The sequence below is a fragment of the Oratosquilla oratoria genome, chromosome 22 (assembly GCF_046742065.1).
Source record: "Oratosquilla oratoria isolate Oo_2021 chromosome 22, ASM4674206v1, whole genome shotgun sequence".
NCBI lineage: Eukaryota > Metazoa > Arthropoda > Malacostraca > Stomatopoda > Squillidae > Oratosquilla > Oratosquilla oratoria.
In genome coordinates, this window is record NC_134798.1 from 51,990,395 (window position 1) to 52,016,451 (window position 26,057).

Consider the following 26,057-nt stretch of genomic DNA (forward strand, 5'->3'; position numbering starts at 1 on the left):
TGGTGTATTTAGGGATGGAATGGGTGGGAATGATTTTATGCCTTTTCCTTTTTGGCTACCTCCCTTGTAAGGGGGAAAAAGCCTTGGTATATATATGACAAATATTCTATGCACAACTATAGACCAATCAGTTTAATGTTGGTTATAGGTAAAAAACTGGAATTGTTGAGAGTAAATACTATCAGGGATCATATTGAGAGGCATTATTTGATTTGTGACTCAGTTTGGGTTCACCAAATGTAGGTTGTTACTAATTTTTTATCCTTTTACAATAATGTCTACAAGGTGACAGATAACACTGATAGTTACAATGTTATATATCTTGACTTTAGCAGTGTTTATCAGGTGTGCCCCCACCAGAGAACACTAAAGTCAAAGCCTATAGTACAGGACAAATGGTGATAGAGTGGATTTGAGCATGGATTAGTAACAGAAAACAGTGGGTCACTTGTAAGTGTAAAATCCAAATGGGATAGTGTTACTAGTGGAGTTCCCCAAGGCTCAGTTTTGGACCCTAATTGTTCATTATGTATGTAAACAACTTGGAGAGTGGGATTAATAGTGATGGTTTTTGGACATTAAAATAAGATGCCTACTAAGTTGGGGAAAAACACTGCTTTGTTCGAAGTCAGTGAAATGAAAATGGACTATCATATTTCAAAGAGTAGTGTGTTAATGTAGGATTACACAACCCAGTAAATGTCACATTAGAGAAAACAATGTGAAAAGGAGTTGGGATTGTTGGCAAGTCCTGACCTTTAATCCAGGAATAGAATTAACAGGGCATTAAGATTTGCTAGGATGATCACAAACAAGAGCAAGAGTAGTTATTAAAATATTTAGCAATAGCTAAACCCATCCTTGGCTATGTGGTACAGTTTTGACTTCTGTTGTATTGAATGGATATTAAATCACAAGAATCAGTAGAGGAAAATGAACAGAATGATACAAGGGCTTAGAAATTTACTTTACGAAGACTTGCTTAGGCATCTTAACACACTCTCTGGAAAGACAAAGTGTGTGGGGGTGATCTCAGAGGTAGGCATTCAAACATGTCAAGGGCTTTAACAAGGGTGATGCAGGCAAGGTCATCATATTAAGACATTAGGGCAGGGCTCATGGTAATGATTTCTAAATTGAACAAATTCAGGTTTAAGAAGGAAATAGGCAAGCACTGGTTTACCAATAGGGTGGTTAGTAAATGGGAATAGACTTAGTAACCATATAGTGAGCACTGAAACTATTATTTTAAGATATGATAACTTTATGGTGATAATGGACATGGATGCCTTGTGTAGGCCTTATGGTCTCTTGCAGTTCATTCTTACGTCTTGTTAGGACTTCGCACTCTGTCAAGACACTGTGTTCTGTCCAAACCTAGCCTTGTGTTCATTTCACAAGAACAGCCTTTTTACCCACTGGCTTGTTGGGTCTATTGTGAAACCCTTCCCAATTTACACAGGCTCAGGACCTCCATAAAATCATGAGTGGAGAGGCCACTTCATGGTTCCAAAGCTGATGAAAGAAGACCGAGATGGTTTGGGCACATGGAAAGAACAGGTACGGAAAAACAAGCAAAAAGTGTAGAAGACAGAGGTATATAAAACTGGAATAAATTTTAACGCAACATTTACTTGACATTTTTGTTATTTTTATTGATATAGAGAATCTGTACAATAAATAATTACAATATTGACATAACTTGGTATACCTTATGTGTTACCATGTTCAGTGTAATTTAAATGAAATAATATCTGGACCTGATCACTTTGGTTCCTAGATCCATAGGTCTGCTGCACTACACAACATTTTCCACCTGATCAACATCTACCAAATCACATTTCACTGAAATCTGGAGTTGCAACAAGTCTTTCATCAAAATTATTTACATTCTAAAACATTTCCTCAACACAGAACTGGTAACAATATCATGAACACTTACCAAAAATTACCAGTCAGGCTTTAATTGCAAGTTCTCAATCCACAAGTGGGACACAGTGAAAGAAGCATCAGACCATCCTGAAGAGGTGATAACCACATATGACAGAACCCTCAGTCAAACACCTTGCCTCTCTGGTTCAAGAAGCACTTCAGATATGAAAAATACATTTAACTTGTTCCTCTGAAAGCTTCACTTGACACAAAGCACTTAATTCACTTCACCTGTAAGAATTTTCAACAGTATCACTTGCAAAAGCTTGATGTAGGTATAAACAATTGTCCTATGAACAGTTCAATGTGAACTCATCTTACTGCCTGATTTAAACTTATAACTTTTCAAGCTCTTATCAAGCAGTTGAAGATCAATTGTCCATTTCTCTTTATTTACAACTGTCACCCTGTGTCTAAATAATATGCTGTTGGTAAATGAAAATAAATTGGTTATTAAACTTCTCCAGAAGATATTGAAATTCAATTGAACATTTCCTGCTTTCCTACATGAGATCTACAACTATTACCTCTCACAAATACAAAGAAAACAGTATTACTCCCAAGCAAGTAGATATGTACATAAGCATACACAAAACTCGTACTTTGCACGTGCTCACACACTGATGTTCATGGCCACAGATTATTTCCTATTTAAATCTCTCCCTCTGAAGAGTTTAATCCACCCATCATTGGTACATCCATCCAGCTCCCCCAAAACAAAAAAGAAAATTTCCTCGTTCCTCTTAGAAACAAAGAATAAATCTCACCTCCCTCCTTTCCCCACACCTCCCCTTTGAAAATCCTCACTCCACGTTTTCGTTCCTTCACTTTCATCTTCTTCTACCCTTCACCCCATCCTCCATACCTCATTCCCACCAGCCCATCCACCTCCTCCAATACTATCTTCTAAGGACCAATGGTGGGTTCCTTGCAAGCTATGTGGGAGAGAATTATCCCCACGTATCTCCAAAACTGTCAACAATCTCACCTCCACCTGAAGATGCAACCCCAAGAAGACACTCTGTCGACCAGACTCAAGATATTTATCAAATTCAATTGTATTTCCTCCACATGTTCACACAAAGAGAGCTGATACCTAGAGACTATTTCCTCCCTTCAGCTACTGTAATCTGGTGACAAAGAAACATCCCATACCGATACAACACAGAACATTTCAACATTTCTTCCAAGACATTTCTAGGACCCATGGAATGTTACCAGCCACTGCAAGGCAGTGGGTTTTGAGTTGGTGAAAATCATAGCAACAACTGGATTAATATCTGCAATGTGTGAGTATTAGTGTGGGATAGTTTCCATGACACCAGATGAAATTAGGAGGAGGGGAGGAGTCACCAGCTGTTAGCATGCCTTGTGTTTACAGGTGGATGAAATATAGATGAAGTTGAAAAAAAGATCTTTAGCACAGACTGAAGACAGAGTCTGTTCCTTGTGACTATACCTCTGATATGAAGTAAAGAAATTGACAAGGTTTGAATACAATTGAGTGGGAAATAACTTTCTCTAATGTCCATCTTGCAGGACCGTCTCATGTAGGTACCTGTTGTCAGTCCCAGAAAACTTCCCAGCAGTCAAAAAGTTAAAAACTATCTTGACTAATGCTCTCACCAACTTATTTGCCATTTGGTTTTGTTCTGGATGTTACCAATTTCATTCAGTTAAGGAGAATCCTAGTGGGCAAAGAGTTACCCTTTTCCCCACTTACCATTGTTACACTTCCTCCTACCTTTTTCTATCCATTTTTCATTACATTTAACAATGAACTAGTACATCCTTATCTATATCTGACTACTACTTATCCTCTTCTTCAACACAGAATCAAATGGTTCTAGATTCAACCACTACACAGATGAGTGAACACATCATCCTACAATGCCTCACACTAAACCTCCCAAGACAATAACAATACTTTTCCCCTGGAAGAACATGGGCCCACCAAATGGCTATGGTTCTTCTGCGAGAGAGACCTGGGGGCAATGGATTGATCGATCAATTATATTTTTTTCAAACCACTATTCACCCTAAAATAATTTATTTCCCAGTTCTCAATTCTCTCTTGTTCCTAATTTTCTCTAAATTCCTTTTCCTTTCCTTCTAAGCAGCCAATACCCTATGGCAATGATTCTCTAACTGTGCCACTAGTCTCCTAAGTGTACTCTCTCTATTTACCCAAATTCAAAACATCTACTTCAACCCCTTAATGTATACATTAAAAATCTTCTTATTTAGCACCTTTAGGGCTCCAGTATTTTCTAAATAATGAATCCACTAGATTACCAAATACCAGAATTATATTTGCATAACAGATGTGTTTTCCCAAATTAAAGAGATACGTACCTATGCTTGTTTGTTTACTCATGCACACACATATACCTATCATATAATATGCTTCAGCATCTACCATACAACCCTAGCTTTTAAGAAAAGGAATAAAACTACATCCCTACTTTTAAGAAAAAGAAAAAAGAACGAGAGAGGATTATTGTTGCAAAACCATTAGCACATTCCCTGTGGCAGGAAGAAGTAGACTACTCTTCCTTTGGTCCCTTCAAGATTTGGATGCACAGAAGTGTGGCCCCACATGTACGTGGCAATATCACCCAGAAGAGTCTACAGTACTTAGTTGTAGAAGTGAAAGGCTTCATTTCCTCTCCCAAGTGGTCGGGGCACCCCCACTCCACTAAAACAAAAGGGGGTTCCTAGGGAATCAATATGGCTGATCTGCATAATAGTTACATAGTGGGAAGATCATGGCAGGCCCCATCTCTAAAAGGCTCCAACTCCAACAGGTTGGGACTTGGGGAGTCTGAACACAGGTCTGTTGGGGTAAAGTTAATCAGCTCTGCCCTCTGAGCTGCACAAAAACAACCCCAGTACCTCAAAGAGACGTACAATTCAGGATGAGAGCGGTGGTGGAAGGTGAGGAGCACAAACCAGAAGGTGCATAGAGACCTATGCATTTGGACCATTGGGCAGGAGTACAAAAGAAGACATGTGTGACTAGGAGGCTACATGACCCACAAACTTCCAATTACACCACCAGCATACATCAGTAGCAGTGTCATAAAAATTGGGTTTGTCACCCTGAAAGTGGTGGCACATATTATGAAAATGCATCCACAAGGAGCTGACACTTGAGTCTCTGGACTGAACCCACAATCTCCCTATCAGCTGGTGACATAGATCAAGACCCACATCAATACAATGGACAAATCTAACAATTCTTCCTGAAGAGATCTATGGAAGGGATTGTGAACTGCTGCCAACTACTCTGTGGGTTTCCAGTCAGCGAAACTCAAGACAACAATCACTTCCATCCTTGACTATTTGTGTTTGTCTGTGCAAATATAGTTTCAACAATGTATGTTACTTAACGCATATATACTTTTACATATATACATCAAATATACTCTTATGTGAGCACATATTCAACATACATCCAATCATGAATTGAACACCTACACACATACAGCTACGTGTATTTACCGAGGCCATTTTTTTTCTTGTTCTCAGATGTAAGTTAAGACACATATTGCACAGAGAATACTTAATTTAATTACTTTTCCACCTAAAAGGGAAGAACCTATTTAGTACTTATCTATAACAAGGGCCTCTTCCCTCTCACAAGATAGGTAGTCCTTATTGGTATAGTAGGTAGTCCTTATTGGTATATATTGGTATATTGCCCCATTGGTATATGTAATATATATTTCTTTGTAACATGAATTTTGTCAACTTTTTATCCTGTAACACAGCCCTGTCTTTCATAAGATTTACTTAATGCAATTGATAAAAAATGAATTCTTAAATGATGTTTCAGTTGTTTCCTAATAAAAGAGTAAAATTTACAGAGAGAGCATGTTGTTTTGTATTAGTGTATGTGTGTGTGTGTGTGTGTGTGTGTGTGTGTCTGTGTGTGTGTGTGTGTGTGTGTGTGTGTGTCTGTGTGTGTGTCTGTGTGTGTGTGTGTCTGTGTGTGTGTATTTACCTATTTGTATCTTATGGGAAGGGGAGCTACGCTTGTGGTGTCCCATCTCTGTACTTCACCATATCTAATTTGCCCTTAAATTCTTGTATTGTTTTTGCACACACTATTGTTTTGTCTAGTATGTTCCATACATCCATCACTCTGTGGGGAAAACCGTTTTTTTATTTTTTTTTTTATGTCTCTTCTATAACTGTCTTTTTTGAGTTTCTTTCTATGTCCTCTTGTGTTTGACAATAAAAGTGAGAGAGAGCCAGAGACAGGAGGATATTAATCTTTTGTGAAAATACCCAACTGAATATTTTCACAGAAATACATTGCAAAACAAATACAAAAATACGACAAAAAATACAAAAATCTACTCAAATATAAGGATATGTGGCCACAGATCTACACTAAGTTACTGTATGCAAGTGGGTTTGCACATAGGAAACCTAAACAAATTAACTTCTGAAATAATAATAATAATAGGAAAAAAGGATTACAAATTTAAATACTATTAACACTGTGATGCAGTCCTGTATAAACAAGACACGCCTGAAGCTGAAGTAAGAAGTGAGGGCTTGTGGAGGCGGCTTCCGTTTCTTGGCGAACACTTGCGGGCATAGATTTTTCAATTTTATTCATGAGAGATAACTGTCTTTTATAATACTGTCTTCTAACACACGCACTTAAGGTTATAATGTTCTTATATCTTCACTTTCAAACATTTCACACCTGAAATATCTATAACCTAAAAAATAAAAGCGGACTGAAAGAGCTGAAAAGAAAAACAAAGTACATTAAACAGAGAAAATTTATGGTTATCTATGTCTATGTTTCTTTTTTTTCTTTTTATGAGAATGTCTACGTCTCTCTCTTTCATAGTCCCTCTGCCTTCTGTGCTTCCTAGACTTCCTCCCCTTTTCATCATCATCATCATCACTGTCATCACTTGAATGAGCTCTTCTTCTGTCATCATCACTAGAACTATGTTCAAAGCTGTCGTCCACTCGTCTTTTTCGTCCGTGTCTGCTCTCATGACCTTTACTCCTTCTCTCACTATGTCTATCCCTTTTATGCTTGCTATGCCTTCCTCTTCTTCGTTTATGTCTCTCTCTTTTGCTCTTTTCCTCACTTTCACTGTCGTCGTCATTATCATCTTCGTCTTCATCATCGTCATCATCATCCTCGTCTTCGTCATCATCTTCATCCTCTTCATCACCGTCATCATCGTCACTATCTTCCTCTTCCACTCTTGACCTGCTTTCTCGTGGTCTATGAACCGTTCGAGTCCCACCAACCACCTTCCCGTCACCACCACTTGCACCAGCTAAACTCTTTGTGCGTGCCATCTCTAAAGGCCCAGTGGAGGAATGGGTCTTTGACAAAATCCCCCGTGCAATATTACACTTCAAATTCTGTTCCGTCATTCTACTCCCCACAATTCTGTCCATTGCCCGCAAATGATGAGAACCTTTGTTCTCGGATCCTCTCTCTTCGTTGGCGCTCTTTCTTGCTTCTAACCCAGAATGCATAAGAGATCTCGACTGTTCTTGCCGATGTTGTTCGGAAGCCCCACGTCTCTCGCTCAACCGATTTCTAAGGTCGTCATCATCAGGTTTCTCGGTTTTGATGACTACTTTTGGTGGTGGCTTAATTGCTTCCTTTTCTCGTTCATTTCTGCTCTTGGAAAATCTATCACCTTGCTCCACATGTCCCTTGAAAAACACTTCCCGATCACTTGCCCTTTGATTACTTGAACTCTTGTCTCTCTTCATAACGGCACTACTGACCTTCTGCTCCTTTCCTTGAAGTTCACGATAGTTTTCCTTTTCTGGGGGTTCATTGCCAGCCCGTGCATCTACCCTTGAACTCTCCTGTCTATGCCCTTGAAGATACTGTCTCCTTCCCAAGGTTCTCATTTGAGCTGAATTATGACTTTCTTTCTTGAGAAGCTTGCCTGCCACATCCATGTTTTTATTATCTGAACTTCCACCTGGAGTTCTCCTTTCCAACCTGCTAAAGACACTTGCATTTTCTTTCCTATCCATGTAATTCCGGAAAGGTTCTACCGCTGCTCCCTCAATCCTTTCCTCTTTCTTCCTTGGATACTTCCTCTCCCTGCTTGAACGCTGTTCACTGTATCTCGCACTTTCACCCTCCCTCCTTGAGGGTAATCTGTTATCAGAGTGTCTCCCTTGACTATGCTCTCTTTCCTCCGCTCTCTCTGATCTTCTCTGAGCAAGGCTTCTGTCCTGTGGACCACCACCACCACCACCACTACCCCTAAGCTGGTCCTGGTCCATATGACTGCATCCACTACGATTCTCCCAACTTCTCCTCTCTTCTTGCCCCAAACGTACTCCTCGCCCGTCCTCGTGCAACCTCATCCTTGACCTATTTCTTTCCTCAGGATCATTGTCTTTGTGAAATCCTCTCCTCTCATCCTGTTCCATTGCTCTCTGTAGACCTCCCTTTCTTTCAATTTGTTCCATGGATCTATGCATACCTCCTCGCCGGTCATCCGGATCCATTCCTCGAAGGTTTTGTCTACTGTCCTGCTCAGTGCCTAAATTTCTACCGTGATAACCTCTTCTCTCACTTTCCATCAGGTCAGGTAATGGATATCTCCTTTCTTTTCTGTCTTTGCCTTCTTCACTCCTCTCCCTTTCTTCATTCTTCTCACGATCTCTTCTGACATGATTTTCATGCCTGCTACCAGGAGCTTCCCTCCGAACACCTGTGGAGTCTCTCGATGTGCCATAATCTCTTTGAGCAGCATTGTTATTTCTGCTTGCTGAATCTCTGTGGGAATCCTCTCTTCTTGTATTTACGTCTCTTGAATCATGATCCTTCCTAGGCCCTGAATCATGATCCCTTCTGGATGCTGAATCTCTTGGCATATCATGGTCTCTCCTGGTCCCTAAATCCCTTGAGATGTCATGGTCTCTTCTAGCCCCTGGGTCCCTCAGAGGATCCTCTCTTCTTCCACTAGGGTCTCTTGACATTTCAATATCTCTTCTAACTCCTGGTTCTCTGGGATTATCATGATCTCTTCTACTCCCTGGATCTCTAGGACCATCGTGGTCTCTCCTAGTTCCCACACTGCGAGGTACATCATGATCCCGCCTCATCCCAGGATCTCGTGGATCTCTAGGTTCTCGAGGATCTCGTGGAGGACCATCATGATCTCTTCTAGCTCCTTGTTCTCTTGGTCCTTCATGATCCCTCCTCATGCCCGAGTCTCTTGAAGATTCGTGATCTCTTCTCCTTGCACCTGGATCTCGTGAACCTTCTCTATCTCTTCTTCCAGCCGGATCCCTTGGAGCTTCATGATCTCTCCTTGAACCTGGATCTCGGGAAACCTCGTGATCTCTTCTGGGTCCTAGGTCTCTTGAAACACTTGTCTCATGGGATGCTTGTATGGATAAGTTTTCATCCAATCTGGGCCCGGGATGAGTGTTAGCATCTAGGTTTCTTCTGGCTGCCTGTTCTCTTCGACCGTCACGTCCTTCTACTTCATTTTCGGGTGCAGCTGTCTCACCTCGTGATTCCTTCCTTTCCTTGAGGGCCTCCCGCTCTGCAACGCTGGTGAAATATTTGTGGTACATTTCATGATATTCATCCATCATACTTTCGTCACATGTGGCAGAGTCGTAGTACCCCCTGGGGGCCTTGTAAGAATCCTCATAGTATCCTGGTTGACCATAATAATTCCCTACTCCTCCTCTTCCTCTGCCCTTCCAAACTCTTCCTCGACTCCTGAAACCACGAGGAAATCTACCCCTAAATCCAGCTCGACCTCTTGGATATTGGTGCTCAAACTGCTGGTACGCGAAGTATGCCTCTTCGTCTCTATACTCTTGATAACGGGGATGGTGCCTGTAATAATATGCCTCGTCCACGTCTTCTTCTTCGTCGTAATTCTGCTCCGGTTCACTAGAAAGGTCAAGGTCACTTTCTCCAAGTTTCTCATAGTCTATGTCTTCTTCCTCCTTTTGCTTCTCGCTGTCTGACCGATGGCTATGATGTCTTTTGACTCTTTTGATTTTACTTCTACTACGGCTTCTTCTGCTCCTGCTTCTACTGTGGCTACGCTTGCTTCTACTATGGCTCCTACTTTTGCTTCTGTCTCTGTCTCTGGATCTCCTTTTACTACTTCCTCTTGATCCACTCCTCTCCTTGGACTTAGACTTCCCCTTTCCTCTTGAATGCGACCTCGAGCGAGACCTAGATCGTGACCTGGATTTTCTCGACCTTGATCTTGAACGTGATGACGATCTTGACCGCCTTCGAGACCTAGACGATGAACGCTCACTTCCTTCCTCGTCACTGAACTTCCTTTTGTACCACGTTGTTTCCACTTTGGGTTTTTTATCTTCAGGTTTCTTTCCCTCTGTCCACTCTTTCCCACCCTCGTATCGATTGTACGGCCATCGTCCACGGAACCCCCGACCACGGTCCCTAAAGCCGTGCCCTCTGTCCCTGAAGCCCCTGCCTCTACCACCCCTTACACGACCCCTTCCCCATCCTCTGTAACCATCCTCATAGTAGTTCCAGTCGTTGTAGTAGTATTGATCCTGATAGCCATAATGTTCATCATATTCTTGGTAGTAGCCCTGTTGATCCTTGTACTGGCCATGCTGGTAGTTCTGCTGGTTCTGGGATGTCCATTCCTCCCCTTCCCGTCTTCTGCCTTCCACCTCATTAGCCTGATCCATCCGCAGTGTACCTGGAGTACATAAAATTTTAGCACATGACTTGTGCACAAAGTGTAATTTGGCTTAAGCTAAATAAAAAAAAATAAAAAAATGTCTAAGACTTTTTGAGGTGTGAAAATGGAAAAAGAAAATAAAAGAAAAACGACTACAACAAAAATAGCTTTTCTAAATACTGTCCATGGGATCACTGGCACAGTTAATTAACTGCACATGTGAGACATATCACATGCACGAGCTAATTTCTTAGTATTACATCTGAATATTTTATATACTCATCATCCACAAACTGCCTTAGCTACGTGCTACTCACCTGGATATAGCCTTATGTCTATCTGCAAGGTGAAGCCAGCTGGCTTTTTACAGTGATTTACCTGTTGCTTTCCCCTCAATCTTATAATCCTCTAAAGAGGACTCAGAGGAAGATGAAGATGAAGATGATGAGGATGTGGAAGATGAACTGGAATCGGAAGAATCTGAATCCCACGATGAAGATGAAGAATTGGCTGAACTAATCTCGGACAGCTGCTTCTGTAAGTATACATAAAAAAACAAGGCAATGTGCCACATCAGAAACAGGTTGGCACCTATGTCAGTTTAGCAAATATCAAAATGTACACCACATTTCTTACTTTATCCAGTCTTGTAACCCATATCATATTTCTCAAACACTCATCTCAAAACCATTCACTCTTCCTTTCCATCTATAACACCATAGGTCTCTTCCTCCATAAAAGAGAGGTAACCAGCCAAGGCATGCACCCATCCACATCCATTCCATTCCCATCCGCCACCCATTTGTTTTCAACTCGTCATAACTCCCCGAGGATGAAGGATCATCCACCTCCTGCCCAACCTGAGTCAGAATCAATGCAGTTATTCCTTTCTGCTTCTCTTGTATCAAAGGTCACCAAACTTTTTTTTCACAGCAGGCCAGATGACTGAGAGAATGACAAGTGTGGGCTGCATAACCATTTTGTTTGATGCAGTACAGTGAATACACAAAAAGTTTTAGAAAAAAAAAAAAAAAAAATCAAACAATTTTTGACATGTTCAGTGCGGTGTCAGTATGGACGAACTGACCTTGCAGGCCGGTTTGGTGACCTCTGCCTTATATTCAAACTCTCTGCCATACTGTGATGTGGGCACCACCACTCCTTCATATAACATTTTTTTTTTATCCATCCCCAAATACTAATTTCTCATCAACTTTTCATTCCATACAGATATTTCCCTGTCACCTTTACTCCATAATTCATGTTCACTTCTACTCCTCCATTCACTGCCACATGTGACCCCAAATAATTAAAACTCTCCACTTCCTCCAAGCTCTCAACTTTTATAACCATATCCAACTTACTACTAAACATTTCATCACTTCATTTTTGTACACTCTTGCCAACAGCAAGATGGGCCAAGGGCATGGTTCATTAAATTCCATGCTACAAAGTGATAAGGGGCACCATACTAGCCTCCTGATAGGGGGAGTTTTGTGACATCAAACTGAATTATCATCATTATCACTTTTGTATACATTTACTCTCAACTTTCTTCAAATACCCATCCAAACTAGACCACCAATTGCTTCAGTCTCTCCCTAAAATCAGCCACAATCCCAGTGCCTCTGGAAACATCAACTGGCTCACATACCATATCCCACCATTCTCAACCACCTACTCTTAACCTACGGTGCAGTAATACATACAGACGCTCCTCAACTTACGTTTTAGTTACGTTCCGAACGGCCGAACGTAAGTTGTTACTGTACTATACATCCATAAATTCTATTGCCGTATCTTATAAAACACACCTAAATCATTAATTATACACATAACATTGTAAAATAATAACAATTTCAAATAAATTAAATTCAAGCAACATAAATTGCGATGGTGGAGGATGAGGGGGAGGATGAGGATGAGGATGAGGCAAGGCACGTTCAGTCTGTCGTTTGTGCCATGTAAACAATGGACGCAGTATCATGCGTAAGTATCGTTTGAACTACGGAGAGCGCGCTAAACTAAAGAATTCACTAAAAAAAAAAAAAATTACATTTTTTTTTTACAGTCAGTTCAAACATAAAATCGAAAAAACGTAAAATGAATGAACGCAAGTAGAGGAGCGTCTGTATACATGTATTACTGCACCCTAGGTTAAGAGTTGGTGGTTGAGAGTGGTGGGGTGCAGTAATAATTCTGCAAAAGCACCAAATTTTAGTTTAAAGGATTATGGGACTTACATTGAACAAAATGCAGTAACTGAAGGTTTTACGTTCAAGCCTACCTTGCCATGAATGGCTCGTAACACTTTGGCGCGTTGCTGCTCCATTCGATCTTGTTCGTAGCACTTGTAGGAGCGCACTAGTTTATCTCGCAGTAGCTTTTCCTTACTTGCCATTTCACCTTCCTCTACTGGTTCCTTCTGCTACAGTAAGAAACAAGTGCAAAATTCTTCTTAGTCTTTGCATACTAAGCACACATGCAAAAAATCTGCAGATACACATACAGACTTATATAATGCTGTATGGGTGCATATTTCTTCAAAGAATGTACAAATATGAAATAAGGAGAAACATAAAAACATCAAGAAATTGCATTTTTTTTCCCAAAGTTTCTATGCAGCAGTTTAGTTAGGAAAATGAGTTATAAGGCTTACTGTGACACACCACTTATAAAGACTAAAGCCAGGTCAGTCTGAAAGAGATATGTTTGTATATACACATACATTTGTACTCCTATGTACTGTGTGTGTGTGTGCTTGTACATGCGTGCACATATGTGTTTATGCATTATATTCACAGAAAGTGTTAGGGTAATTTTTTGTAGACAAATTATATTTCCCATCTGCTTTGCAACAGATTTACATGTCTTCATACACAAACACAAACATTACCTCCTTGTCCTTAGTCTTTTTGCTATCCTTTTCTACACTTTGTTTATCCTCATCTTTCATCTGCATGCTTTGACTGTGCTTAACCATCTTGAAAACACAAAAATAAGGATTACAACAATAAGATTAGACTATGGTTTCAACAAGTTTCATTCTTGATGAAAATATATTATGAATTATAAAAATTACAAAAGTAAAACTCTTTCATTTCACTAAACAAAAGTTCACGTGAACAGGAGCCTACCTTAATACGTTCACACAATTCGTCTAAGATACGAATACTCTCCAACTTGCGCTGTGCAATTAACAACTTCCTCTCCTCTAGTGCAATCTTGTTGGCTAACTTTTTATCTTCCTCCTCTTCCTCCATTTTCTTCCGTTCTTCTTTCTTCATAATACGCTTCTGACGTCTTTTCTCCTCTCTGGCTCTTCTCCTCAACATTTTCTCTTTCTTTTTGGCCTCTTTTTTCTCTAATTTTACTCTCTCTTCTTCTTCCATTTTCATTCTAACCAAAATAAGGTAAGTTTTAATTCACATGATGGAGGTCATTAACCCACTAAATTCTTGGGACTACTTTGAACCCACTATCGGAGAACTAACCCTTCTCGCCAGCCAGATGCTTTGACACAAATACTCTACATCTTAAATGTAATGCAAGAACTTATCATCCTACCTTTCTCCTCATAAGACTGAATACAAACACAATATGACTGGCAATGCCAATAGATAAAAAATGGCAACTTTAACTCGGTGAACATAAAGGAGAATTCATGGATGGAAGACTTACTTTGCTATGAAACAAGATTCAGAAATTAGACAATAAAAAGATAAGCTATTTTTTGATTAACAAGGTGCAACCTATGTATTGTCATGACCATTACAACTTGAACATTGTTGTAATGCCTATATGTGCACTTGTCGGCCAATGCAAAGCCCACACACACACAAAAATAAAAAATAAATAAATAAAAAATAAAAAAATAAAATAAATAAATAATAAAAATAATAAATAAATAAATAATAAAAAGAATAATTAAATAATTATAATAATAATAAACTTTCCCTATTATAACAGTGGTGGCCTATAGTTGTAACAATTATGATGATTCGGCTTAACATTGTGAACTCCTCCCCCCTATCATGGGGGATTTCCCTAACTTATCTATATACCAAAAGGCCTCTTCCCCCTTATAAGAGAAGTATCCAGCTAAGGCAGGTCATCACCCTTCACCCATCTTATACCTATTTGCTGTCACTTCTTAGTTATTTGTCAATGAGGAGTTATCCCTGTTCCCTACTGACCTAACAAAGCAAACATGCTAGACAGCACCTCCACAGCAGGGCTTGACAACTAAGGCTGGTTTACCCCCATCACTTCACTGCATGGTGACCTTGCCCCCATCCACTTTCACTCTATAAATTCCTGAGTGGATGTGGAGGAAGGGTAATCATGTAACGAAGCAATGAGGGTAAACCAGCTTCAGCTATTGGGTTTTGCTAAAAAGGTGCTGTGTCCTGCTGAACTGTTTTTGTCCTAAGTTGTGGGCAGGGACAAGGACAAAACTTCATCAACAAAGAGCTAAGATGGGTTCTGAATGGGTTAAGGGTGGGTGTATACCTTGACTAGTCCACTCCACTTGTACAGGGGGGGGGGGTTGTTATGTATATCCACAGGAAGCTAAGGTAAAAGGGACAATATGGGACCAATGATGGGTACCTACATGTGATGGCCATGCAAGATAATCAACAAAGCAGCCCTTTTCAAAACCCGTCCATCAAGAGGTGTGGGCCTGAAGGGGAGACACCCAGTCTCTGGTCAGGATCTCTATCAACTTCAGCTGTATTTCTAGCACTTTTTCAATTAATGAGAGCAGACAATTGGTGACTATGCCCCTCACCCTACCACTTTCAGCTGATAACATAGAAACAGCCCCACACTAGTCCAAAATCAGACAATATAATTTTTTCCTAGACATCTGTGGGAGGGCCTATATACCACTACCAGCTACTGTGAGGCAGTGGGTTTTCCATTTAGTGACACTAAAGGCAAATATTAAGGGGAAATTAATGGGTGTTTCATGGGAGAATGGCGGGTGTGCCTTGACTACAGTAGACCATACCCTTTATATGGGGAAAAGGGCTTTTTAGTATGTTTCTATAAGTTTGTATAAACCAAGGACTACTATTATATAGTAGTCCTTGGTATAAACATATATACAGTATATACCAAAGGCCCTTTCCCCTACAGGATGGTGAAGTCAGAGTACATACACATCACTCGCACACACAAAACCCATTCAACCATCCTCCCATCTCCTCACTGCAAGATTAACAGGCCATTCTCACCCCCCATAACACTGCTCAGGTCTACTCGCTTAGTAATGTCAATCTAACCTTGCAGCTTCTTTCCTCATTTCTTCAAGTTCTTTCTGCTTTCTCATCTTCTCTTCTTTTTCTCTCTCAAGCATGATTAATTTCTCTCTCTCTGCTAATCTTTTCTTGATTGAATATTCCGACATGTGCTTGCTTCGATCAAAGTCCACCTGCATAGAAAATAAAAGAAACTTTTATGATCTTCTTACACGAATGGATGTGAGAGTCAGGTCCTATTAGTACATACATACATATACCAAGGGCTTTTTTCCCCCTTATAAGGGAGTTAGCCAATAAATAAAGGCATAAAAATCACTCCCACCCATTCCATCCCTATCACACTCCCCTCCCCTCCCTCTTATCTTGTAATTACCTTAAAAAAATATCCTAACTTTTCTAACCTGTAAACTGCAAGTTGTCAAGTAACAATCAATATAACTGACAGCCGTCAACTGTTGACAGGCAATTTCTGAATGACCTGTTTAATATTGTGTATGTGGAGGTTGTCTGTCTGTACAGACCCACAGTAAACCAGACTGTTTGACCCTCTCTACTCCTCCCTCCTGCAAATGGCTCCTTTTATGCCCTCCTGTCACCCTTCTGACCTTCAAAAGCTTTTAAGTATAATGAATATATATCATACACATAGTATGTGGCTATATCTACACCGTATCTATATGACTTAAAAGTTACTACTGTATTTATCATGAGGAAGAGGAGGAGGAGGAGGAGGGTGAGGAAGCAGAGGAAGAAAAACAGAGGGAGGAAGGTATGTTTACACATACACACAAATACCAAAGGCTTTCTCCCCCTTACAAGGGAGGTAGCCAAAAAACAAAGGCATAAAATCCACTCCCACCCATTCCATCCCCACATACTCCACTCCAATTCCCCTCCCTCCTTCCCTCTTATCTTGGCTCCTCCTGGATGACAGGTCATCCCTGCATCTCGTCCACTGCCCTAGGTCAAAAGCAGTGTTGCAAGACACCAAATATACACAGCAAGGCTGCTTCATTAAATCAGTGACCCTCCCCCCTCTCCATCCCCTCATGCAGAAAAAGAGGAGATGGGGAGAAATCCCTTCAGACTGCATCAAATTATTTTTTAACACATGCTCCTTCACCCCCATCCACTCCCTTTCATGCATCAGTGTTATCCATACACAACCATTCTCAATTCACCCTTATGTCTTCTCCCATCCTTCCTCAACAGACATTCCCCTCTTTCCCAATACCCCTTTTACCCCATTCATCCACCTCATCCTTGGTTGCCCCCTCATATTTACTCCTTCTACTTCTGCCTTCTACATTTACACAAATATATATATACACATATGTATGTATGCATATATGTATGTTACCATAGAAATCAAAACCTTACTTAGCATTTTTAAGATAACAAGGAATGTGGATACTAACCTTGATGGTAGCACTCCAAGACTTTTCACAATTTTCATTTTTATGTAGTAGTTTCATTCCACGCAATGCAGTCATACACTTCACAAAGCCAATGTACTCTTTAAACTGCACATACGCTTCAAAGAGTAAGTCTTGCCTGTAGTTGAAAGTGTTGATACCATTGATGGCCTTTGACATTTTGTTACGGTACTGATCTAACATTGGTATGTCTATGGCTCGTATCTCTCCATACATTTCCATAACCTCCCTAACTATGTATTCACTAGGTCTTGCATCCGATTCTTCAGTCTTCTGGGCAAACCATCGACATGGGAGATCCTGAAATGAGCATCTGGTCAATAAAATTCTCCACATTCTTTCATAAACAGGTACAACTTTGCATTTTTTCTTTCATAATGTTATCTATTTTCAAAAGAACTATGAAACAAATCTTGTCTTTAAAATAGTTTTTCAAAGACTTTTTGTTGAAAATATTTGTTGTATGCCAGAGAAGAATGACCAAAATGATACATGGACTCAGAAATTTGCCTTACGAAGAGAGGCTTAGGCACCTACACTTACACTCTCTGGAAAGACGCAGTGTGGGGTGATTTAATACAAGTGTTCAAGTGGATCAAAGGCTATAACAAGGGTGATGCAAACAAGGTCATCATAATAAAACAACAGGGCAGGACTCGCAGTAATGGGTATAAACTGGACAAATTTACATTTAAGAAGGAAATAGGCAAGAATTGGTTTACTAATAGGGTGGTCGATGAATGGAATAAACTTAGTAACCATGTAGTAAGCGCTGAAACTATCAGTTGTTTTAAAAAACGATTAGACAACTTTATGGATGGGGATGACAGGTGGTGATGGATACGGAGCTGCCTAGTGTAGGCCTTATGGCCTCTTGCAGTCTCCTTTATTCTTATGTTCTTTCCATTCTAAAACAATATACAATGCCATATTTTGGTGATGACATAAGGAAATTCAATAAAGTGCCTTGCCATGCAATACCATGCTCACATTTTCAAACAAGGTGAACCTATCAATAAATTAAATTTTTTCCTCTGATTATGGAGTCATTTTAGCTTTACAAAAGACCTACAGGAAACAAGTACATAATAATATTTGGTTTTATGTCATAACACCCTCTAAGAGTGGTCTAAGATAGTGCCTCTTTAAGCAAGGAATTTAATGTAGTATGCCCTTGTTACAAACTCACTTGCTGCCAGGCAGACTTATACTGCCACCACTCCTGATCTCTACCTAAGTAGAGACTCTCTAAATCACTCGCCTTACAAGTACCCCAATTTAATAATAATAATAATACATACTAACAATAGTCATAGTAGTAGCAGCAACAGTAAAATAACTAACCTGAATATGAACAGTATCTGGTCGTTCTCCTGGCTTCATCTCATTCATGTGCTTTGCATCACGGAAGTAGGAATCCCAATCGTACCGAGTTGGGAAGGGAATCTTAGCTTCTGTGGCACGGATCTTCAGGAGCTCCGAAAAGCCAGTCAATTTCAAACCCTGTTAAATTAGAAATTAGTCGGACCAACTTCTAATAAATTTTAACATGGTAAAATATTTTATAACGTTTGGTCTGGCTAGTGCCTATTTTATTATAATTATGGATTGCTCTCAGAAAGAAAAGGACTAAACTATACCAAACAACTTTCACTATAATGGCACAATTTAATCAATTGACTTCTTGCTCCAAAACTGAAGGACCAAAAACAACAAAAAACATACACACATACAACAATATTATATAATGTCTAACCTTTTGATCAATTTTACTGATAACTTGAGTTAAGTTATTTCGGTTTTCTATTTCCGCATCAAATCGCAGAAACTCAAGGGTGCTTTTTGTCACTTTCATGACAATAACAACCTCTGGCTGTACTGCTGCCCGGAGCTTTTCCATTACCTGTACACAGGATATAACAAAACAGAATTCTTACATCAACCATATCCTTTTCATGTGGTTATCCTCATATGTTTACCACTTAAATATATTATGAAAAAATTAAAAAAGAACACCATGTAAACAAGTTTTTATAACGTGCACACCTTGTATAAAAATTTATAAGAAAACTTCATGTCCACTGTAAATATTCCATACATTCATAACACCAAATGATACCTAGCCATATGGGCAGTCATAGGTGGATACGTACCAAGTTTATGCTTAGTTTTACTTCTATGCATTATAATGTCTTTTTCATAAAAATAAACAAATTACTTCATCCTCCCTGGCTGCTGGGCAACAGGCAACATGATAAGCTAAGGGAGAATTCTTAATTCAACCTTTTATTAAGTGGCACAAAGAGGTACAATCTTTAAGAGGTAATAGAATAAAACAGACAAGAGTGTTTGTAAAAAGTGGGGCAGAAGGGGTGTCTACTGATTCATTTTTATCTCTATCTAACTCCACTTACCTCCCAGTTGGAAATAGACTGTCCCGACTTCAGCTGTGGCAGAGTTACTGTGATGCTGATTCTGGCAATGGGTTTCAGGTACAGGCCCCGGGCTGCAGACAGGGGATCACAGTCTGTGATATCTGTACAGCTCTGTAACTTCCTCTCGCCCTCCATCTTGGCATATGTAGTGTCTGGGAAAGAAAAACAATGAATGGGAGTGAGACTGATGTATGGTTTAACTCATCCACCATTTATAAGGGTTAACAAACCTTTTGGTATACATGTACATACATATACACATATCTATCTATATCCCAAGGGATTCTTCCCCTTGTTAACCTCTTATCTTAGCTCCTCGTGGGTGAGGAGTCATCCCTCTCTCCTGCCCATTGCCTGGATCAGAAGCAATGCAGCAAGATGCAGTACATCCACAGCAAGGCCATTTGCTTGCACACACACACACACAAAGGTGGAAACAAGGAAACACCACTAAATTATAGGCCAGTATCACTAACCAGCACAATAGTGAAATGATGTGATAGGATCATGAAAGATCAAAGGACCAAATATCTTGAAAAGATGAACATTCTGACAGAGTTTGGCTTCAGATCTGGATGGCTGTGCATCTCAAACCTTTTAAGCTTTTACTCGAGAGTGATTGATGTGATGCGAGAGAGAGAGGGGTGGGTGGACTATGTGTACCTTGACCTAGAAAAGACATCTAATGAAGTACCTCACAGTTGGCTTGTGTGGTAATTAAAGCATGTTGGAGGACTGTGAGGCAAACTACTAGAATGTATTAAAGACTTTTTCAAGGAAAGATACATGAGGGCAGTAGTACAGGATAAGATGTTCAGTTGGAGAGCAGTAAAGAGTGGAGTTCCACAAGGTTCAGTGCTTGCACCAATAATGTCTCTTGTCTATGTCAGTGATGTGATGGAAGGAAGAAGCTTTGCCAACAAGTTTGCAGATGATGCAAAAATCACGAGAAGAGTGAAAAATGAGGATGACAGTAGAATATTGCAAAAATGTCTAAATACTATTTTTGCATGGAGTCAAGAATGTGAAACGAAGTTCAATACAAAATAATGCAAACTACTGGAAATGGGCAAAAGCAGCAAAAGGCCATCCTTAAACTATTCCTTGGGGGCAAACCCATTATAAAAGCAATAAAGGAGAAAGACATATAGATGCATAAATATGTAGAATAGCTTAGGTGACATAGCCCAAGCTCAAACAATACCCAAGTTTAAATCTAAATATGATGACTGGAACTCACAGATATAGATTTAGTTGGAACCATACAAGAATTTGAGTCTAGGCATGTTAGAAAATTAGAGAATAGGAGACAGGACCCAATGAGCATTACTCTCTTCTTTTATACTACAATTAGGCAAATACACACATGTATACATCAATGATGAAAAATGTAGTTACACACTTATAAATAGCAACTAATACCAGTCGGAGCAGAAGAAAAGACTATGGGTTGTCGTTATATTCTCACTGCTAACTGCAGTTGAAATATAGACTATATAGACTGCATCTCCAGTCCTTTTTTTCAGTTTCAACTGTGGTATTAGTTTATATATATATATATATATATATATATATATATACACACACACACACACACACACATGTACAGATGTAAATTTTAATAGAATGCATTACTATGATGCCTTAGGAATAGCAAACTATAGCTATTATTATTCTTCAAAGTAAGAATTATACTGGTCACTGTATTAAATCAGCCAATACCCAGAAGTGGCTGACCACCTTATACTACAATGGCCTTTCACAACACAAAATATCTTCACTTAGTAACTTGAAAGTTGAACTAGTAACCATGACTAGTATCCTGGAGTCCACAGGTCTCACACAATATTGAATTGGGGCAATGGAGTGATTGTTTTTGTTTGTTTGTTTGTTTGTGTGTGCACGTAAAAACACATACATGACTGAATAGCGTAGTGGTATCACACTCAACTACTAATTCTGCAATATGAGTTCAAGCCTTGCCCAGGGTCGAAAATTTCAGCATCACTGCACATTTATTCTGGTGGACAAAGATTTATGTGTGATTCACCATGGTCTTGGATCGCATGTTGGACTCATGATTGACAGCTATTTCCCTCCCAGAAGAGAGCTCAGAGCTCATAAATGACCGATCTATGGGTATTGCTGTGACCTTACATGCATACACACCCCCACAAGAGTTGGAGTAACGAATCGCAGTGCAGCAATACTGAATTATTTCAGCCCTGGGTAGGATTCAAACCTGGACCACTGTAGTGGCAGCCACAGATGCTATCACTGCATTATGCAAGTCATGTGTGCATGCATGCATGTAAGGTCAAAGCATTACCCATAGATTGGTCAATATACAAACTCTCGAGCTCCCATCCAGGAGGGTAATAGTTGTTGATCATAAGTAACATCCGATCCAAGGCCATGGTGAATCCCACAATGTGGAAAGGAGAACAGAATAAATCAATCAATATGTTAGCCCTGCTCTCTCCTGCAGGAGACCTGGGACCCTTTGGGAACCAGTCACAGCCACTAATTCAGTTCATACTTCACTCAATGAAGATTTGGTGCATCTGTCTGGGAACAGGAATGCAGAGCCAGAGGTATTGAATAAAATATAAAGCCAAAGCTACAATACTTACACTCTCAGCCTCCTAAATAACCTTCGAATCAATGAAGAATGATCTTGCTTGATATGTTGATTCTACTTTGGTAATTGAGGCCATTTTCCAGTCTAAAAAATAAGAACAAATACACAAATAAATATTAAACGATCAATCTACCTACCAAAAAGCTTGTTCAATCTTATATTGGGAGTAACCCACCATGGCATACAACCACCCTTTTGAACTCTGAACATAAGTGAAAAAATAATTTTATTTGGTTTAATGTCATGCACTACCCCTTTCAGAAAGCTAGGACAGTGCCTCTCTTTGAAGGATTTTTTTGAATCGGAGAATTGAATTTAACATCTTACAAAAGACTTGCTTGCCAGCAGCATTCAAACCACCTCTGCTCCCAACCTGTGTTACAAGTAGCAACAATAACCTTTACAGCCAGCGAGGAGAAAAAAAAAAAAAAAAAAAAAAAAAAAAAAAAAAAAAAAAATAAATTAATGCCTGTTCCCTGTAGTTTTACAGACTGGAAATCTAAAGCCCCATTGTGGCTGGCACCCACCCCTAGATCCTACCATAGAACTCTCTGGGAAGACACTTGTTGCATTTTTTTTTTTACCCCATTCAGCAACTATAGAGCAACCTCCAAACTGTGATTGGATAATATATATATCTTTTTCATCTTCTTGAACTATATGGTTAATTTACGCCAATATGGAAGGAATGGTACCAAATGTGGGAATGCAGCCAACCACCCTAAAAGGTTTAGGCTTTGCTTCATCCTGGGCAGTCTGGCACATTCTCAATGAGTAAAGACATTGTTCCACAACTCTTTCTCCCGGCAATGACCAAGGCTGTAGGATATTCTACCAAGTATCAGTGGAATGTAAATTGAATAAATACAGGTTCCTTCAAAAGGAGGCTGGAATCTGGCTGAACACCATGCCTGATGAACTATCGATTCCTGGATACCCCTACAGCCATCACAACACCCATCAATAAATACAGTAATCTGAGAAGTTCATCTAAATACAGGAGACATTAGAGTGGAGGCTCAATTTAGTTCAGCCAGTAACAGGCGAATCCCACGTATGTAACAAGAATTAGTGACAGTTTTTGATGGATATTCTACCAAAAGTAAAAAGTGGGAAAAAAAAAAAAAAAAAAAAAATCTGCTGTCACCATAGCATTGTTTATTATTTTTGATAAACAAGGCAAATTCTTTAAGATTCTTGCTAATATTTGGCAAAACCTTCTCTGTCCTGGCATAACCTAACTTAATCGCCAAAACACTACTTGACCTTTTTTCATAAAAAATATGGAATGCTTGTAGATGGTTTTGATCTTATCACTCCACAACTGTATGATCAAAGTAGTATGTTGCACTACAATTCCCATACTATGAAAAGTTTATCTATACATCAAGGGCCTTTTCCCCTTTATAAGGGAGGTAGCCTAGTCAAAAGGCACATACCCACACCCACCCACCAACCTTTCCTCCCTCTCATCTTAGCTCCTTTTGGATGAAGGGTTATCCCTGTCTCCTGCCCACTGCCCGGGGTCAGGAGCTACACATGTAAAAATCTATCTATATACCAAGGTCCTTTACCCCCTTATAAGAGAGGATCTTAGTTCCTCATGAATGACAGGTTATCCCTGTATCCTACCTACTAGTCTGGGTCAACAGCAATGCAAGACACAGCACATCCACTTCCCTCATTAGAAATGTTGAAAAAAAAATTTCAGGTGTCAACACATTATTTCCAAGACGATATCTTTATGGCTGTTGTGCTCTTGTAACTTATGAAATATTTGGTAAAATTTTACTTTCGACCATTGTAGGAATATAGCAATACAAAATTAAATAGTAATTTTGTAAATTAAAATGTATGAACGAAATATGCAATTTTGTGTGCGGAAATGAAAATAAAAAAGTTGCTAAAACAGATTTCTTAAGTAACGAAGTCGTGTACGACGAATGGTACGCCATGTTTGTTATGGTAGATGCCGACGTCGGAGAAATGAAAGGACGATAAATTTGTCTAAACTAAACTAACCTAACCTGTGTTTAATAAATCATTACCTGCAAATTAGATATCATCCGGCTGGTCCTCGTCGTCGTGAGAGACGTTGGCGGGCTTTTCAACCACTCTCTCAGCTTTTGTATGGCTATATTCCTCCAATGGTCGAAAGTAAAATTTTACCGGTTAGGTTAGGTTAGGTTAGTTTACTTTAGTTTAGACAAATTTATCGTCCTTTCATTTCTCCGACGTCGGAATCTACCATAACAAACATGGCGTACTTTTTTATTTTCATTTCCGCACACAAAATTGCATATTACGTTCATACATTTTAATTTACAAAATTACTATTTAATTTTGTATTGCTATATTCCAACAATGGTCGAAAGTAAAATTTTACCAAATATTTAAACATTGTTAGAAAAAAGATTAGGTACCCTGGATTTTTTCTTGATATAATTTGGGGGTGGTGTGGAGCCTTACTTTTGCCTTAATCCTGGGAATCATGAAGTGCAGGATTTGAACCCACAACTAAGTGATAGCGAGACCAGAATGTTTCCAATTATGCAACCAATATAAAATTTTCTCATTCAAGCCGCTAAGTTCTACTTGTTACAGTCTCAAGTCTGAACTGCATGCTATCAGCCAATACAGTAACAATCTGTGCCATCATAGAGGTGAAAGAACTGAGGACAATGATGACATTTCTCCAGCATCAGGTATTTCCTTGGGCTAGGGAAAGGTTACATCATCCAAAAATAAACATTACCCACTTTCTCCACATTTTCCAGAACAACAACACTGATATGCTCTCTATATCTATAAAACTTACAGAAATCAATATTATCTTAATTAGTTTCCAACTATTTCATGAGATATTTCCTTTGAAAAAATAAACTTATACAGTCAGTATATATAATTGTAATGCTGACATAGTACATATCATCATTAATGATCATACCAGTTGTCACTAATTAACTATGTTAAGCTTACAATTTCATCCATCTCCATGGCACCCCCTCGTCCTTGATTAGCCTATTCAAAAGTTGGTGGAACTTATAATTTTCATCTAGCTGTTACCAAACTATTTCACTTACCTCCACCGCACCCCCTCAGCAATAGGTTAAGTTAAGTTTGTCTATGTTAACCATCTCTTAGATTATACTTTATAGAGCCCAATTACAGTCTTAACCAAAGCGCCTATCAGCCAGGAAAAAAGAAAAACTGATCAATACACCCATAGCACGTAACTGAAGTCTACTTCATCTGCTGTGTTTACAAACGGTGTCCACAGTACTTATATTCAAGTATGCTACATGGTTCTCTACCTTAAATATAAAAACATATAATATCCCAAAACTTTACGTAAAAACGAAATGTTTCCAATGACTGCTATTTATTTTAATCTATGTCGTGGGTTAGATCTATTCACTCCCAGTTGCTTACCTCTTTTGTACAGTGACAAAAATTATGCTTCCCTCTCCGGACAAATAAATAAACACTAAAAGTATCTTTGCTAGGTTTACTACATACCGATGTATTTTGCGAAGTAGAATGTGTATTTTACACAAAACAGTTATCTTTTTCCACACTAGCACCGTTGTTTACACACCATCATGACAACCAACGCCACGCAGTGGTCAAACATGAAACTATGGACA

At 39.3% G+C, this 26,057-nt stretch overlaps 1 protein-coding gene across 3 annotated transcripts; it reads right to left on the reverse strand.

Annotated features, from left to right (window-relative positions):
- Nucleotides 1-1,629: 1,629 nt before the first annotated feature.
- On the reverse strand, nt 1,630-26,057 carry Xe7 (A-kinase anchor protein 17A). 3 transcript variants are annotated; one of them, XM_076206041.1, is made up of 13 exons: nt 25,930-26,057; nt 22,403-22,494; nt 19,749-19,921; nt 19,091-19,237; nt 18,679-18,837; nt 17,317-17,634; nt 15,920-16,068; nt 13,769-14,030; nt 13,528-13,614; nt 12,919-13,059; nt 11,010-11,166; nt 6,440-10,649; nt 1,630-2,357 (listed from the first exon to the last, which is right to left on the reverse strand). In XM_076206041.1, exons 3-12 carry the CDS (start codon nt 19,902-19,904, stop codon nt 6,739-6,741), a joined length of 5,487 nt encoding a protein of 1,828 aa, XP_076062156.1. In that variant the 5' UTR covers nt 19,905-19,921; nt 22,403-22,494; nt 25,930-26,057; the 3' UTR covers nt 1,630-2,357; nt 6,440-6,738. The 3 variants fall into 3 exon arrangements, with proteins under 3 accessions (XP_076062156.1, XP_076062154.1, XP_076062155.1); XM_076206039.1 differs by having other exon boundaries at nt 6,433-10,649; XM_076206040.1 differs by having other exon boundaries at nt 6,421-10,649.

Excerpts from the sequence above, each read along its gene's own strand:
- Xe7 (XM_076206041.1), bottom strand. The coding sequence starts at position 19,904 with ATGGAGGGCGAGAGGAAGTTACAGAGCTGTACAGATATCACAGACTGT. Across the intron at positions 14,031-15,919 it reads ATGAGGAAAGAAGCTGCAAG|AATGAAAATGGAAGAAGAAG; the intron begins GTTAGATTGACA and ends TATTTTGGTTAG. Across the intron at positions 11,167-12,918 it reads TACGAGCCATTCATGGCAAG|AAGCAGCTGTCCGAGATTAG; the intron begins GTAGGCTTGAAC and ends GTATACTTACAG.